This window comes from Drosophila yakuba, chromosome 3R (genome assembly GCF_016746365.2).
Source record: "Drosophila yakuba strain Tai18E2 chromosome 3R, Prin_Dyak_Tai18E2_2.1, whole genome shotgun sequence".
NCBI lineage: Eukaryota > Metazoa > Arthropoda > Insecta > Diptera > Drosophilidae > Drosophila > Drosophila yakuba.
Window position 1 is genome coordinate 21,029,405 of NC_052530.2, and position 15,057 is coordinate 21,044,461.

Genomic DNA, 15,057 nt, shown 5'->3' on the forward strand with positions numbered 1-15,057 from the left:
TAGAGTTGGGGCGTGTCATCCCCCACATTGGCATACATACATATCTATGCATATCTATACATACATATACATATATAAATAACTATGCTGCCAATTGAGTGCGGCTCAATGACGTGACGGCGATAATAAATCAATTGTCTAGCGGTTTATTTAAAGCCAATATTGTTGCTGGAAAAGGGCACACAGAAAGAAAAGTCGCAAAATAACACAAACTTATTTTTTAAACTAAATGTATCAATTTGTAACAGAGTCTTGTGGGACTTTTTTTAGTACCGAAAGATTTGTGTTCACTTTTTAAAAATTTCATTTTAGAGACTTTTGCCTAGAAAAATCACAGTATCAAAACAAGGTAAGCAAAATCCAATTAACCTGAGTTATCACTGAGAGGTCAAAACAAATAATAAAGATACAAACTCCATTGTGCTGTCTAAAAATCGCGACACATAATACGTGTATAATGTGCATATATAATTTTTGTAGAAATTCATTCCAAACACTTTCAGTGGCACAAAAATCATCTCTCCAGCTGTATAGTTAGAATTTATGGTAATGAACTAGGGTGTCTTAAAGTATGTTCTATGTAGGTTCATTAAGTTTTAACCAAATACGGACAGAAAACCTATTGCAAATTGTTAATTTGCAACTAGAGTTATTGGAGTTATTTCCAAATAAGTTTTGTTTTCACTGTGTACTTTTTCGCTTCCCTCTTGGCTTTCGTTTTCTTTTTGCCGCTCTTTTTGCGATAGGATCTGCATGTTTTTTTGGCCAACCGGGAAAGGGTTAATAAACTTGTTCAAAATAAACCAAGACAAAGCATGGCTTATCTGCTGCCGACAGCAGTTTTGCTTTCTTTTCTCGCCACAGACACATTCGTTTTAATGGCTTCAAACTTGACCTTAGCACCAGAAAGCACCAAAAATCAGTCAAGAAACGAGCACTAAATGTTTCTAAAGCAAAATTAAAAAGAAAAAAAAAACTAAAGGCAAAACCGTCGCGCAACTTAAATTGGCCATTAACGCGACTTCGACTTGCATCGTATCGAACCTGGCCGAGTGACGCAAAAATCAACTAAAAAAAAGGTTAAGTATACGCCGTGCGGCCCGAGCGTCGACTGCGCTGCCAGCGTCGCCAGCGACGGCGACGTCAAATGTTGGCCGGCTTGCGAAGCGCGTTCATTTTGTTTATTTATACAGCCGAGCGGGTAGAACTCCATATTAGTGTCTTCTTGGCGTTTGGCGCAGTCGAATCCGAGTCCCCGAGTTCGAATCCGAATCCGAGTTTCGAGTCCGTAAGCTGAAACTGAGTCTTCAGGCTACGGTCGCAGTGCGATAGTGTGTGTGTGCGCGCGCCAGTGCGTGTGTGTGTTAGCCAAGTTAGCAGGGAGTCGAGTCAGCCAAAAAAACCAACAGGTACGGAAGTGAAATGAATTCAATATTTTTTGGGGCAACCTGAAGGCGTAAAAGTGTTGCATAAATTAGAGAGCAGAGTTCTTGGGCGCCAAAAACAAAAATAAAATAAAATTGAGTTCTCAATTGGCAGTGGCTGGTTTAAGCCTGGCTAACTCTGCTGCCAGCGCCATTGGTCCGTCTGAGATTTCTCGTCGACCTTAACCCAATGCATCGTACATAGATTAAATGCTGAAAACTCGCTTGAGGAGCTGCAATTTTGCCAGTCAGCCAAGGCCAAGACTCTGGCTGCAGCATTGAGGCGGCCAAATCTAAACGATTTGAACTTGTAATCGATTGCGATTCAATTTGCAGCTGCATTTGCACCAGCACAACTGGCCTTCAATAACCCGCCAACAAATGGCCGCCTGCAACAACGTAACACTCCCCCTCGCGAAGATGACCACATTTCATGGTTAGGCAAACAGATTGGAAGTCGCGCGGTTCCCACGAAGAGACCACGGCCCATATCCGTTACAGTTTCTAACGACAACACAGAGACAGACAGAGGGTTTCGTTTGGGCCAGGAAAAAATCCAATTAACGCCGCAAATATTTACAGAGTAATTAAAGGTTGTCAGTCGGCCCAAAAAGTCACCAGCAACAAACGCTGACTTAAGACATACATACAGGGAAAAAGATTTTTAAGCCATTCTTTTGGGTTTCAAAAACTAAAATATTTCAGTTATTGAATAAAAGAAGTTCCAATTATTTGTCTTCAAACAACTTAGTAATATTAACTAAACAGAGTTTTTAGATTTCCCATTACAGATAGTTTGTTAATATTTAAACGGTTTGTTTGAACTTCAGTATAGGTTCTAAACTTTCCCACATTTCAATTATTTCTGAACACCATAAACAGAGTTTTTAGATTTCCCATTACAGATATTTTGTTAATATTTAAACGGTTTGTTTGAACTTCAGTATAGGTTCTACACTTTCCCACATTTCAATTATTTCTGAACACCATAAGTGAGCTTAAAGTACCACTAGCTGGGGATTTAACAAAAACAATTATTACAATATTTTTGTACCGTGTGGGTTATAGTTATGGATGTATCTATGTGGCGTTTCTGCGGTTTGCCAACTGCTGGCTGACTCGGCGCGTTTTTGTGCCTCCTCTGTAAATGCCTCGGCTGGCAAAAAAAATTAATTTACAGCGCTAAGCAAGCATGAAACCATAAAACATGTGCACTTGACACAGGCAAAACTAAATGATTAACCTGTTGCACTCTGGAGCCACGTCGGGAAAACAATGTGCAAAAAATTTAAACAATTTTCAGGTTGCTCGACCCGGCATCATATGTAACCTCTACTCAGAACTCATGCCTTTATGGAGTCATTCGATTGCATCGCAACACCTCCCAGTTTTCCAAACTTCAATGGGTTAATGTATTCGGGAATTTCACATGGCTAATTGTTGTCATTTGGCGAACACTCAAGTGCGTGTGAAAATCGTGCTGTGTGTAATCTATAGAAAAACATCCGCCCCGTTGGACTGCAATTTACACAGCATATACATATGAGGGTATATTAGTTTTGGGAGTTCTGAAAAAGTAAATAAACTCAGTATAATAGAATAATTTCAATTTGCTGAGTTATATATGTTTAAAGTACAAACTGTTTCTCATCATAGTTTCTTATCATAAACTACAGGTACTTAGGATTCTCCAAACAAATCATATTTGTTTCTTGTGTAGCCACGTGGCGACGTAACACGCAAAATACCAGTGCTTCTAGGCGCAGACTTGCAAAAAAACAGACATGCAAAACTTGCAGATTTCGACTGGTGGCACATTAACAACGCTTAAATCGCAGCAGCAGATACAGATACAGATAAAGATAAAAATTCAGAAAGACTCATGCGCAGATGAAAGACTAATGCCCCATCGGCCTTCATTAGATTTCGAATTAGTGGCAAATTAAGTTGTTTTTACCCAAACCTTTTATTTTTAGAGGCAAATTCGTAAAAATTAACGCTTTTTTCGGTGCTTTTCCGCACCGAAACAGACGCATACGAGTATGCGGCGCTTTTGGATATTTAGATACTTTTCGCATTAGTCACAACATTTGAAATTATGGCAAAGCCGTGTTCGAGTGCTGGGTAAACCCAGTTCGCAGTTCCCAGTTCCGAGTGCCAAGTACCCAAGTATCCAAGTATCGAGTGTTCTGATACTGCTGACAAGGCAGCAGCTCTTAAAGGGTACAGAAATTGGCAAAAGCGAAAATCAATTATGCATACAATACACATAATTTTAATGCGTGCGCGGCAGAATGTGGTTGCTGGCCGCTTCTGCTTCTGCTTCTGCGTTTATTTTTAATTTATTTAAGGCGGAAGACCTGCTCACAGAATCAGTGCTCCACAGCCGTAGTGGATACTGAAGTGTATATAGATGTGGCCTTTGGGTATCCGAAAGTGTGGCACCAGAAGGTGCTGGGGTTTCCCAAAAAAGGGGACTGCCATCCAAAGGGGGCGTAGCAAAAGGGGGATCAACGTCAGCAGCTGCGACGAAGGCAGCCAGCGGAACACTCGCCTGACTTTCAATTGGCGTCACATTTTTGGTCGACTACGATCATGATTATGGTAATGATGATGATGATGATGTAGTTGATGCAGTTGATGCGGCAGCCAGCTCACTTTTCCTGTCTCCAGTGTCAGTCTATATGGATGCCAAGTGTCTTGCATACGAATGGGTCTGGGAATGGCTACGCCGTGCTATAGTATACCTATATTGCTATATAGCTATATGGTTAAGGGAAGGCGATGTCGATGTCGATGTCGATGGCGAACGGCTTAACCCTGACAGAGACCTAGTCTCAGTCGCCGTCGATCAGCGGTAGTCAAAACATATCAATCATACGCCGAGTGTGTCCAATTAGCGACTGTGGCAGGTGTTTGCTCTGTTCTTCGGCCAGGCTCTCCAAATCAAATTACACGCCATGTGATCCATGAAAAGTGCTGCTGCTACTGTTGCAATCAGAAGGGAACAAAACTCCAGTCATGCGGGAATCATTATAGAGCAGGCCGTGGCTTTTAACTTCAAAGTACCAGCATATAAATTCGTTCGATTGACAACTAGTTTTTATACCGATCCGATTTGCGACATTCCCAACTGGACATCTTTTTTAGCATCGCAGCTAATTAGACAAACCGATCTATATACAAATATCTTAGTATATATACACTCGCATATAGATATTCGAGAATCTTCTGCCGAACGAGTTCCGGTTCGAGTTGGCTAGGTCAGTGGTTAATGAGGAGAACACCTCGAAAAGTTACATAAGAAACGAGTTCTGGCTGCCGTGTAATTGAATACATTTGATGGGTCATTTTCAATCGAAACTCTTTTCCGTGTGCAATTTAAATAACAATGTGAAGCAAGAACACGATGCCCAATGGCTAGAACATAAAGTCCGAGTCCGATTTTATCTGAACAGAAAAACAGAAAACGAAGAATCGCAGATGTTCAGGGAGATGCCAAGATGAATGCCAAGAGTTAGTCTTTAACTTTAGTGCCAAGGCGAGAAATTCAAATGAAGCCTTGAGTCCGGATTTTTTCAGGTTTCCAAGCCATTGACTTGCGCTCTTGTCTTCAGCCAAGAATCTTAGTTCTTCAAGGCATTTACGTTTGCTTACTAAATCCAGAGATTGATATATCTATATATACGATATCGCAGAGCTGCACCAACCTTATCTTGCTGTCGTCATTCATCATTCGATTGGGGATAACTCAATAAGCGATTTCTTCGCGCCTTTCATTAATAAATCTTTGGCGTGCCTCGCCAGAAATTCCAATGCAAATCACGATCCTCGGCGAGCCGAGCAGAAACAAACGTGCTGAGCCTCTCCAAGCGATCGCGATTTAGAATACCTATTTTCATTCAATATTTCGGCAACGCGGCGTGCGGACGTCGGGCTCTGAATTCTCGATTTTTGGCCCAAAATTTCTAAAGCTTGTAAACTTATTTCTTACAGTTGCCAGTTGCCAATTGCCAGTTGCTAGTTGCAGAAACAGAAACAGAAACAGAAAGCCAACATGACGAACTACATGAAGATTGTCGAGGAGCGCATCTCCGGCCTCTCAAAAGGAGTGGGTAAGTTGAATAGGAACATCATATTCGTATTAAGTGAAACTAATGATTCGTATATTATTCAGATGAGACGGTGGACAGCTGGTTCCTGATGAGCTCCCCAGCGCCCGTGGTGGCCGTCGTCCTGGTCTACTTGGCATTCGTCCTGAAGATCGGACCCGAGTACATGAAGAACCGCAAGCCCATGGACCTCAAGCGCATCATGGTGTTCTATAATGCCTTCCAGGTCTTGTACTCCATTTGGATGTGCCGCACGGTGAGTCCATAAAATTGATGTATTATTCATTTTTAATAAGAAAAGCAGCATAGTGCTTGTCGAACATACAAAATAGCGGGCTGACTTGTATTTGCATTAAAAATGTTAAACTAAACCGATTTTATGCATTGTGTGTGCAGAGAATTTGTTAAACATTTTATTCGTGAATTTTTTTTTCTTTTTTTTGACATTTGTTGAACTATAAAATTGCGGAGTGTCGTTGCGCCCTAATGAATGATTCAATGAATGAATAAACTGCACAAACTGAAATCACTGCCACGCGAACAAGATATTTAAATTAAAAATAACCGTAAAACTGTTAAATTACGTTTATATTTATTATTGCTTATTGCTAAAACAGTTAAACTACGTTTATATTTATTATTTCTTATCTATGTAGATATGAGAATTAATTTTCCTTTATTTTTCGCAGTCCATCCAAGAGAGCAATGTGATGGCCTCGATCTTCTCGAAGAAGTGCGAGATCAACCGCACCAGGGAGCAGAATCTGACCCTCTACTCGGGCGCCTGGTTCTACTTCTTCTCGAAGATCATCGATCTGCTGGACACGACGTTCTTTGTGCTGCGCAAGAAGGACAACCAGGTGTCGTTCCTCCACGTGTACCATCACACCATCACGGTGCTCTTCTCCTGGGGCTATCTGAAGTACGCTCCCGGTGAGCAGGGCGTGATCATTGGCATCCTGAACTCGGGCGTGCACATCATCATGTACTTCTACTACATGGTGGCCGCCATGGGACCCCAGTACCAGAAGTACCTCTGGTGGAAGAAGTACATGACCAGCATCCAGCTGATCCAGTTCGTCCTCATCCTGGGCTACATGCTGACCGTGGGCGCCAAGGGCTGCAACATGCCCAAGACACTGACCTTCTTCTTTGTGGGCAACACGATCATCTTCCTGTACCTCTTTGGCAACTTCTATCGCAAGACCTACAAGAAGGCCAAGTCCGTGGATGGCGGCAGTCGCACCACCGGCAGCAGTTTGGCCCAATCCGCACTGCGTGCAGCCGGAGGAATGGGCTGCATGCCGCAGACCATGAATGCCGGAAAGCATCTGCTCCAGAATGGCCAGGCCGGAAAGTCATACCTCGATCTGAACAACAACAGCGTGAAGCCGATGAAGCTGGAATGATTGGCGATGCCGCCTGGCGTCGATGGGTTTCAGTTAGCAATTACGTTTTTTAGAGCGGGGCTTAGTTTGTAATTTGTACTTTGTACTTTATCTTTACCTTTACCATTACCTTTTACCTTTACCAACTATCAGTAGTCTGTAGTCTGCGGAGAATAACTTGTATAATGTTTATATGCCGGGCAGGCGAATAGATGATGAGGATGATGATGATGATGATGATGATTCAAACCCAAAAAGTAGTAGGAAGTAGGACCCTAAGTGCGTGAATGTGGCCATGTTTGTGTGACTGAGAGTACGTGTTAATGTTTTTCTAGCTGAGTGTGTGTGTGTGAGCAAGTGTGATAGAGCTTATTAATGAAATGCAGCCGTAAATCGTTTCGCAAAACAAGAAAAATTCAATAAAACTTTGATTTTTGTATATTAAATAAAACCAAAAAGTGTGTGTGTGTGTCTTTTCTTTGCCGGCGAAATTCGGGTTCAGGTTTTGGGCTTCGGGGGGTTTTTGGACTTCTATTTCTAGGCGGGACTCTTGGGTTAGGTAACCACCAAACCGGATCCCATTGGATCCTATTATTTATGACAACACCATGGCCACGCGCTCCATCCACACGCAAAAAAAAATTATGCAGATCTGCAAGGCATCTGCTATTCTTCGGCCATTAAACGTGATTAATATCTGTCGAATCACACAAGATATACTACTTAATTTTTGTCAACTGTCTGATCTGAGAACAGATTACGTTATAGAAATCTCCAAAGCACATAAACGCTTCTCAAAATTAAAGCTTAGTCTTTACATTTTAATTTTTAAGTGAGCTGGGTATATTTTTATGAGTGTAGAACTTGGTACGCGTGCTGCGATGATTATGCAACATTGTGTCCAGTTGTGCCGTCCAGTTTGTTGGCCAGTTTGTTGGCCAGGCTTAGACACCCTGGCGACAAGTGGAGAATGTCTTTGCCAAATTAGAATTTCTAATCAATTTTTTTTGGCCTCGCCTTGACTCACACACACGTCCAGCATCACATGAAGCACCTTTATTTATGCAGATTTAGCGTATGAAACTCTTGTTGTTTCTACACATTGGAGTCAAAGTTCAAGGGCCTGGAGAAGAGTTTGATATGTATCTAGTTGGTAGGCGTGTTTTCTTAAATGAGCCTCGTTTTTGCGAAATTTGCATAGGTCAAACTCCGTTGGCTTCAAAACAGAAACGGCCTAAAAGTATGCCGTGTATTGCGATTATGGAAATTTTTCCGGTTTAATGGTATATAAATATAAATAACGCCGGAGATCTTCTACAGCGTGAATCGTATGACTGGATAGAATCTATGCTGATCAGACCATAAAACTGGATCATAAAGTATTGGCATACGCTTAGCTCCGGTTTGGGGCCAGATGAAAACCGAGTTTTTGGCTCAGAGCTGCGCTTTGTTTTCACATGTTTGTGGTCAAGATCAAGGTCAAGTGTCCAAACCGGCTTTATTGAATACTGTATCCGCACATCGGATGGCCGCAACCCCACTCGAAGATGCGTTTTCACTTCCGCTTCAGTTCCGTTCTGTTCCGTTTTCTGTTTTGACTGATTGATCAATAAAAGGCTGTGGAATTTATCAATATCTTATCTCCGCCGCCGTCGCCGCTGTTCAAGGTGCCTGCGAAATGAGCTCTAATGAGTGGCCAAGTGGTCATCGTCTTTCCAGAGTCTCGTAAAAATTCATGAACCGATCGTGTCCATCTCAGCATCATCACAGCATTATAGCATCACCCCATAGACCTGTTGTACCAGCCACGCCCATTCACATTTAAATCATCTTGGCTTCCGCTGCAGAATGAATAGGTTCTTGGTTATAAATCAGCTGGTGATTCGATTCAAGTTGGCTCCTTGAGCAAAGGTTTCCGCGAGTGATTTATCGAAGGCTTACTGAGATCATGAATGGTTAGATTCGGATGCCAATGGGTGTGACTGCTCTTTGGGAGATACCCCAATGTTGTCCAAAAGACAACTACCATTTAAGTGGTTTGAATCTATAAATAAAAGTTGAATGAACACAAGTCATTACAGGAAATGGCTGCATATGCAATGCTTTCAAGGACAACTTTGTTAATTAATTTATAATTTAAATTAAATGAAATTCAGTTAAAAATAAAACATAGCTTCGATTTAAGCAATGAAAATACATTAGTTGCATATTAAATAATGTATTGCAAACAAGATCATTTGAACCACTGCAAAAATCTGTAAAATTTTTTTTTTTCGGAAACCGAAAAAGTAGGGATAGACATTGTTAGTTATGTTTATTACCAGCACAAAACAGTCTTTATTTTAGCTGTGCGGCAATTTTTGGCCAAGTTATGGCAAAAACGCCGATTAAAAATTTAGATTAAAAAAAAATTTTTTTTTTCGATTTCTTGATAAAAAATAATCCTTTTTTTCGATAGCAGTAAAAATAGTTGTCCAAAAGTGGAATGCCATGCATCGTTGAATTCGTAACAAAATTCCCTATCGATCCATGTACATACATTGAAATGCTAATTTTTTGCCATTTTTAGCAAATTTTGATGATGGTAGCCCTTTTCAAAAATTCTAAAACTTGTCAAATTTTTTTTTTTGAAAATCGAAAAAGTATGGATAGACATAGTTATTTATGTTTGTTACCAGCACAAAACAGTCTTTATTTTAGCGTTATATTCCTACCACTTCTGCCCATTTCCCATTCATAAGAAAAAGAATAGCACTCATTGTGTTTTACGATATTTTTGTAGAAAAAATTCTAGATTTATTTGTAAATTGTGTTTGTATTTATGGTTTCGTTATTAGCTAGTTTTTCACTTGTTTAATGCCTACTTTACATACCACACGTATATAAAATCTAAAGAAAACACATTCGCATGCGTACCTACACTTATTTACACAACTAACGCTTCTTCTGCCTGTTTACTTAACTTAACTTCAGTTTCAGTTTTAGTTTCAGTTTTCAGTTGGCCGAAAAACATACGACTTCTTTCATTTGGGTTCGCCAGAAACGATGGCGAACTTCAAACGCAGCGAGCGATGATGACGATGGCGGCAAAAAGCAATTTCAACTGTTTGAACATTTACATTTAAGTTTACATTTACATTTACTTAATATGTGTATCTGTGTCTCGAAAACCTCATTTGCTCAAATATCTATTCGTCTCGTTTCTGATTTTCTTATTTTTGCTCATTTTTGCTCATTTTTTTGCGTGCTTTACGTCTTTTTGGCGGCGGATTACTTAAGAAATTAGTCAACAAGGTTGCACATAGAACATGGGTGGCTCTCAGTGGGTTTTTTCTACCCGCTCTTTTTCCTTTTTTTTTTGTACGAGTATTGAAGGGGTGTGTGTGTTGTGGGTGGTGGTGTGTGGGTGGGTGGCGGTGGCGGTGGCGGTGGGTGTTGGTGCTCCTGCCTCTTACAAGGCCTTCTGCTTCTGCTTTTGCTGCTGCAGCTCAATGGCCTTGTTCAGGTCCTTGGCACATCCATCGTTGTTGTTGTCCGCCATCAGAGCCTTCTCCTTGGCGGCTGCCTGCTTCTTCTTGTAGGACTTCTGGTAGAAGTCGTTGAACAGGAAGTAGAAGAACACCGCGTTGGGCAGCGTGAAGCACACCGACCACCTGGGATACCCACAGTCCGTGTACAGCAGCTGGGTCTGGTGGATGAAGGCGCAGCAGAACTGGATCTGCAAGGATAATGGTCAGGAAATCACTTAGAGCTGTCTATGAAGAAGCATGAAGTTGTATCTATATCTGAGTGTGCCTATCTTTTAGTTATACTCTATTAGATACTAAGCTCTCTCACTTATCACAGCTTTAAGAATGCAAAGCCTGGCAGAGTTCTTAAATCTCACAACAAAATGAAACTATTTATCACTTCTAAGTGCAGCTCTAAAATAAACAAAAATACATTTAAATATTTGCTGCTTTCCTATGCAGTTCGCAGATTGAGTCATTAGCAATAAACCTTTTCTAACCCCTAAAACTTGAAATTGAAATACTATGCACATCTACGGATGGCATATAAAGCGCTCTTACCATCTGCAGGTTGGTGATGTACTTCTTCCACCAGAGGTACTTCTGCATCTGGGGTCCGAAGGCGGAGAGGAAGTAGTAGGAGTACATGATGATGTGCACGAAGGAGTTGATCCAGCCGATGAAGGTGCCATGTCCGCCGGGATAGTACTTGCTGGTGCCCCAACTGATCATGGGCATTACAGTGTGATGGTAGACGTGCAGGAAGGTCACCTGGCGGTCGTTCTTGCGCAGCACAAAGAAGATGGTGTCCAGCAGCTCGGTGATCTTGGCCAGATAGTAGACATAGACGACGCGGGCCTCACGATAGGCCTTGGGGGTGCGGGACCAGTCCACCGGCTGGCAGCGCCAGCTGTAGTACTGCCAGATGACGACGCCCTCGTAGACCATCCATACGCTGAGGGCCACCTGGAAGAAGTTGTAGACGAGCAGGGTGCGTTCCAGCTTGAAGGGCTTGCGATCCTTCATGAACTTGGGTCCCCAGGACAGCACGAAGAAGAGGTAGAAGGCCAGGATGCCCAGCAGGGGCAGTGGCGACTTGATCAGGAACCAGTCATTGGTGCGGGGATCTGCGTGGGTATTCGATTAGCATCTAAATGCGACAAAGGTAGTTCCCTCCCAGTACAAAACTTACCCGCCAGATCGGTGAACAGAAAGTTCCAATAGTCCACCTGCGTTGCGTTGACGGCTGCCATTTTGAAGTGCTCCTCGTTGGACTCTTGTTCCCACAAATACGATTATATAGCGCCGATCGTTTCGATGTGAAATTCAAAAATCTGCTTAGCCTGCGTCGCAACGAACGAGTTTTGCGAAATCTAAACGGAATGGGAAAGATCGGAAGGGAGTCTGGATGAGCGAAAGATATTTTCGAGTTTTTGTAGTTAAGTTATGTTAATGCGATTCTCGAGCAACTAGAGCCAAAGCTATAGACTCGGCTTCAGTTTCAGCTTCAGCTTCAGTTTCAGCTTTTGACATTGCTGATGCCGTTGCCGTTGCTGTTGCTGTTGCCGAGCTCAGAGATCTAAATAAAATTAAAATAATAATCAAACAAAGGCGAAGGAGAATAGCAAATAGCAAATGTGTGACGGTGACGGTGAAATGCCGTGAAATTATCATGTAACAGTAACAGTAAATTATATTCATTATTATGAATTAAACAACCGCAGCGCACAACAGCCCGCAACAAATTGGTGGCCACCTCAAAACTTCAACTCCATATGGAGCCCATGGTTGCCTCACGACCCAACACCCAACAACCAAGACCCAAGTAAATTGGGCAGTGCCTCAGTGACTTGGTGCCTCACGTGTGGAACGCATAAAACCCACTCGCACACCCAGCTAAATTATGTTTGTGTTGCGATGTGTTGTGTGCAGTTTGTTTGGTTTTGAGATGGGGCTTGCCACTCTTACGGATCTCGGGGATCTTCTACAGAAGTCGTTTGCTTCGAAGTGGGACAGAGTGAAGTACTATCGTACACCCAGTGATTAATCATCGCCCAGAACTTGGGCATTAGAAAACCATCAAGTTATCAAGCACCTATGCTAAATTCCAAGCATCACGTTCGTTGACTTGACTTCAAGCCGACTCACACTTAAACTTGGCTAAGGCCGATTAAGACCACAAAATAATCGAATAGCATTATGATTTCTTTCGTCGTTTTCGAGGCTATTCTGATCGGCTTCTTGGTCTGCGAAGTGAGGAACAAATTGAAATAATAAACGACTGAAACGGCGATATCGAGATACATTTTGAAGGGCAAGTTGGCCAACACTCCAGTTGGCTATCCAGCCATCAACAGGTTTGGCTTCAGCTTTCCGGTCATTTCCTGCACTTCAGGTGTTATAAACTCCGTTTGAATATTACCTGCAACAGTTAGCGCAGAATGGGGCCAGAAAATTTTGAGGTGGGGGGTTGCGACAAATAGCAGTCATAAGCCAAAAGGTGCTAAACACTTTTGTTGGCCGCAGAAATACTGGCCAAATGCTAGCCAAGAAAATCCAGTTTATCAATTTTCAGTCTGAGCCACGACCTTGTCATGCGTTTTTATTTTTTTTTGGTCGTCTGGAATGGGTGGGAATTATGATCTAAGCCATATGATGTCGCATCATTTGGACGCCGTCGTGTCTGGCTGATCATCGCCAGCAAATTTGTTGGCATTTCCACTTGGTTAGTCATTTGGTAAATGTCCGAAGATCTGGGAAACCTTGGAAGCGCCTAGAGCGAGCAAATAGAAAATTGTGTCACCTATTGCCCAATATGGTCGAAGGCGGTTTTCTTTTGCCAAAATCGAATATGTGTCGCACAGGTTTAATGAGCTCGACAGGTGGAGATCTCTGCACTCCTTATATGGCACTTGTTCCATGCTAAATGGTTAGCTGTTCTGAGCCAGACTTTTATATTAGGCATTGAAGTGAAAGATACAAAATATGAAATATCTCTATCTATCTATCTTCTAAGCAAAATTAGGGTGCATCTAAATAGAACTAGATTCTTTCTCCTCTTTTCCAGCCTTTTAAGTTTTGTGTTCCTTATTTATGTTTTAGGACATAAACCTTAACTATTGAAATGCCTAAACTTGAAAATCATATCCTGTTCAGCTGTTCTGAGGATTGAATAGCTATGTAACTTCACTTTCGGGGACCTCTACAAACGGATCTAAGCCACAAGTTCTATAAGTCCTCTCCTCGAACGATCTGATCTGATTGATCACTCAGATATATAACTACACACACACTGGCACACACAGATGAAGCGGTTTGTTGTTGGGCACCTGTTGCAATCTCTTCGATTGCCGTGCACTTAATTTTTGAGCGACGACAACTTAATGTTAACACCGTGACAACTGTTTTTTAGTCTTGTTCCATCTTTAGTCTTGCTCAAATGAGGCTGATATGAGGCACTATGTGGCGTGGTATAGTATACTTTAGTATGGTACTATATATTATAGTGTTTACTGTGGAGAGACCTTTGCTGGCATCCGCTACCCACGAGACTTGTACGCGCACTGAACTGCTCCGCCGAGTTGTACGGCGCTATGTATACAAATTTTGACTAAAGGTTCGATTTGGCACTGCTGTTTCTTCGTCTCTGCCTTCCGATTTGTTTTTGTATCTCTATCTGTATCTCTATCTGTATCTGTTTTTGTATATGTATCTGTATCTGTTTTCAGTTCATCTTCAGCTTGGGGTTTTAGATTCAGCTTTAGTTTTTGTTTAGCCGAACTTTTGTCTCGACTATTTGGCATCTTGCTCTTCCTAATCTTTGACTTTAGCTATATCTTTAAGATGTTCTTTTGTGCCTCGTGGATCCCATGCGCTATATGCTATATGGTATATGCTATATGCTATTTGGCATATGCGCAAATGTATCGAACGATTGTATGGTCTCGTTTTTCTATGATAATTGCGATGACAATGTTGGTGTTGTGTGCGTGTTGCCGGCTTTTTGTTGCTGTTGTTGGCCAAATTCGCTTGGCTTTTAATTCGTTTTTTTATTTGGCTCTGCGGCCTTTTGTACAATTAAAAGAATCATAAAATATTCTTCAATAGTTGTCACTTTGATCGATTTGGTCAAAGCGATTGCGGTGGAACTTAGAGAATCGCGAATTTATGGCTTTGCGTGTGCTTGCAGATCATTTGAATAGCAAGACATAATAAACAGAAAATTCATTTAAACATTTGCAGAATAAAATGTTTTTTAAAACATTTTAGAAATGTTTTATAGCAAATACGAGTGCAGATCTCTGAATATGAGTTTGCTTATAGCAAACAGAAACTAGAATTCTATCAAGTGAGAATATATTCTTTATATACGTACACGTACCCTAATGATACTTTCATTTTCTCTCAATTAATAGCTTCTTAAATACTATTCAGTCATTATTCGCTCAGTTATTTATCAATTCCCTTGGGCGGTTTCTTCATTAGCCAGAATATGAAAACAAACCCTAGAAATAGTCGCAAATCGCCTCAGAATGAAATGTTCATTCTATTTTGTTTTCAGTTTCTGGTAATTCTCCCGTTTTTATATCTTCAACCAAATTCGCTTTCGGAACCTTGACCCAGT

The 15,057-nt window shown here is 41.5% G+C and overlaps 2 protein-coding genes across 3 annotated transcripts; one reads left to right on the plus strand and one right to left on the minus strand.

Moving 5' to 3' along the window:
- The first annotated feature begins 1,217 nt into the window (after positions 1–1,217).
- On the plus strand, positions 1,218–7,387 carry LOC6537767 (elongation of very long chain fatty acids protein 7). 2 transcript variants are annotated; one of them, XM_015193012.3, is made up of 4 exons: positions 1,218–1,409; positions 5,421–5,539; positions 5,602–5,792; positions 6,226–7,387. In XM_015193012.3, exons 2-4 carry the CDS (start codon positions 5,482–5,484, stop codon positions 6,943–6,945), a joined length of 969 nt encoding a protein of 322 aa, XP_015048498.1. In that variant the 5' UTR covers positions 1,218–1,409; positions 5,421–5,481; the 3' UTR covers positions 6,946–7,387. The 2 variants fall into 2 exon arrangements, with proteins under 2 accessions (XP_015048498.1, XP_002098308.1); XM_002098272.4 differs by lacking the exon at positions 1,218–1,409 and adding an exon at positions 4,273–4,687.
- A 2,332-nt stretch (positions 7,388–9,719) lies between these two features.
- LOC6537768 (elongation of very long chain fatty acids protein AAEL008004) lies at positions 9,720–14,027 on the minus strand. Its single transcript, XM_002098273.3, has 4 exons — positions 13,958–14,027; positions 11,626–11,806; positions 10,995–11,560; positions 9,720–10,642 (listed from the first exon to the last, which is right to left on the minus strand). The coding sequence occupies exons 2-4, from the start codon at positions 11,684–11,686 to the stop codon at positions 10,376–10,378; spliced, it is 894 nt and encodes a 297-aa protein (XP_002098309.1). The 5' UTR covers positions 11,687–11,806; positions 13,958–14,027; the 3' UTR covers positions 9,720–10,375.
- Between the last annotated feature and the right edge of the window lie 1,030 nt (positions 14,028–15,057).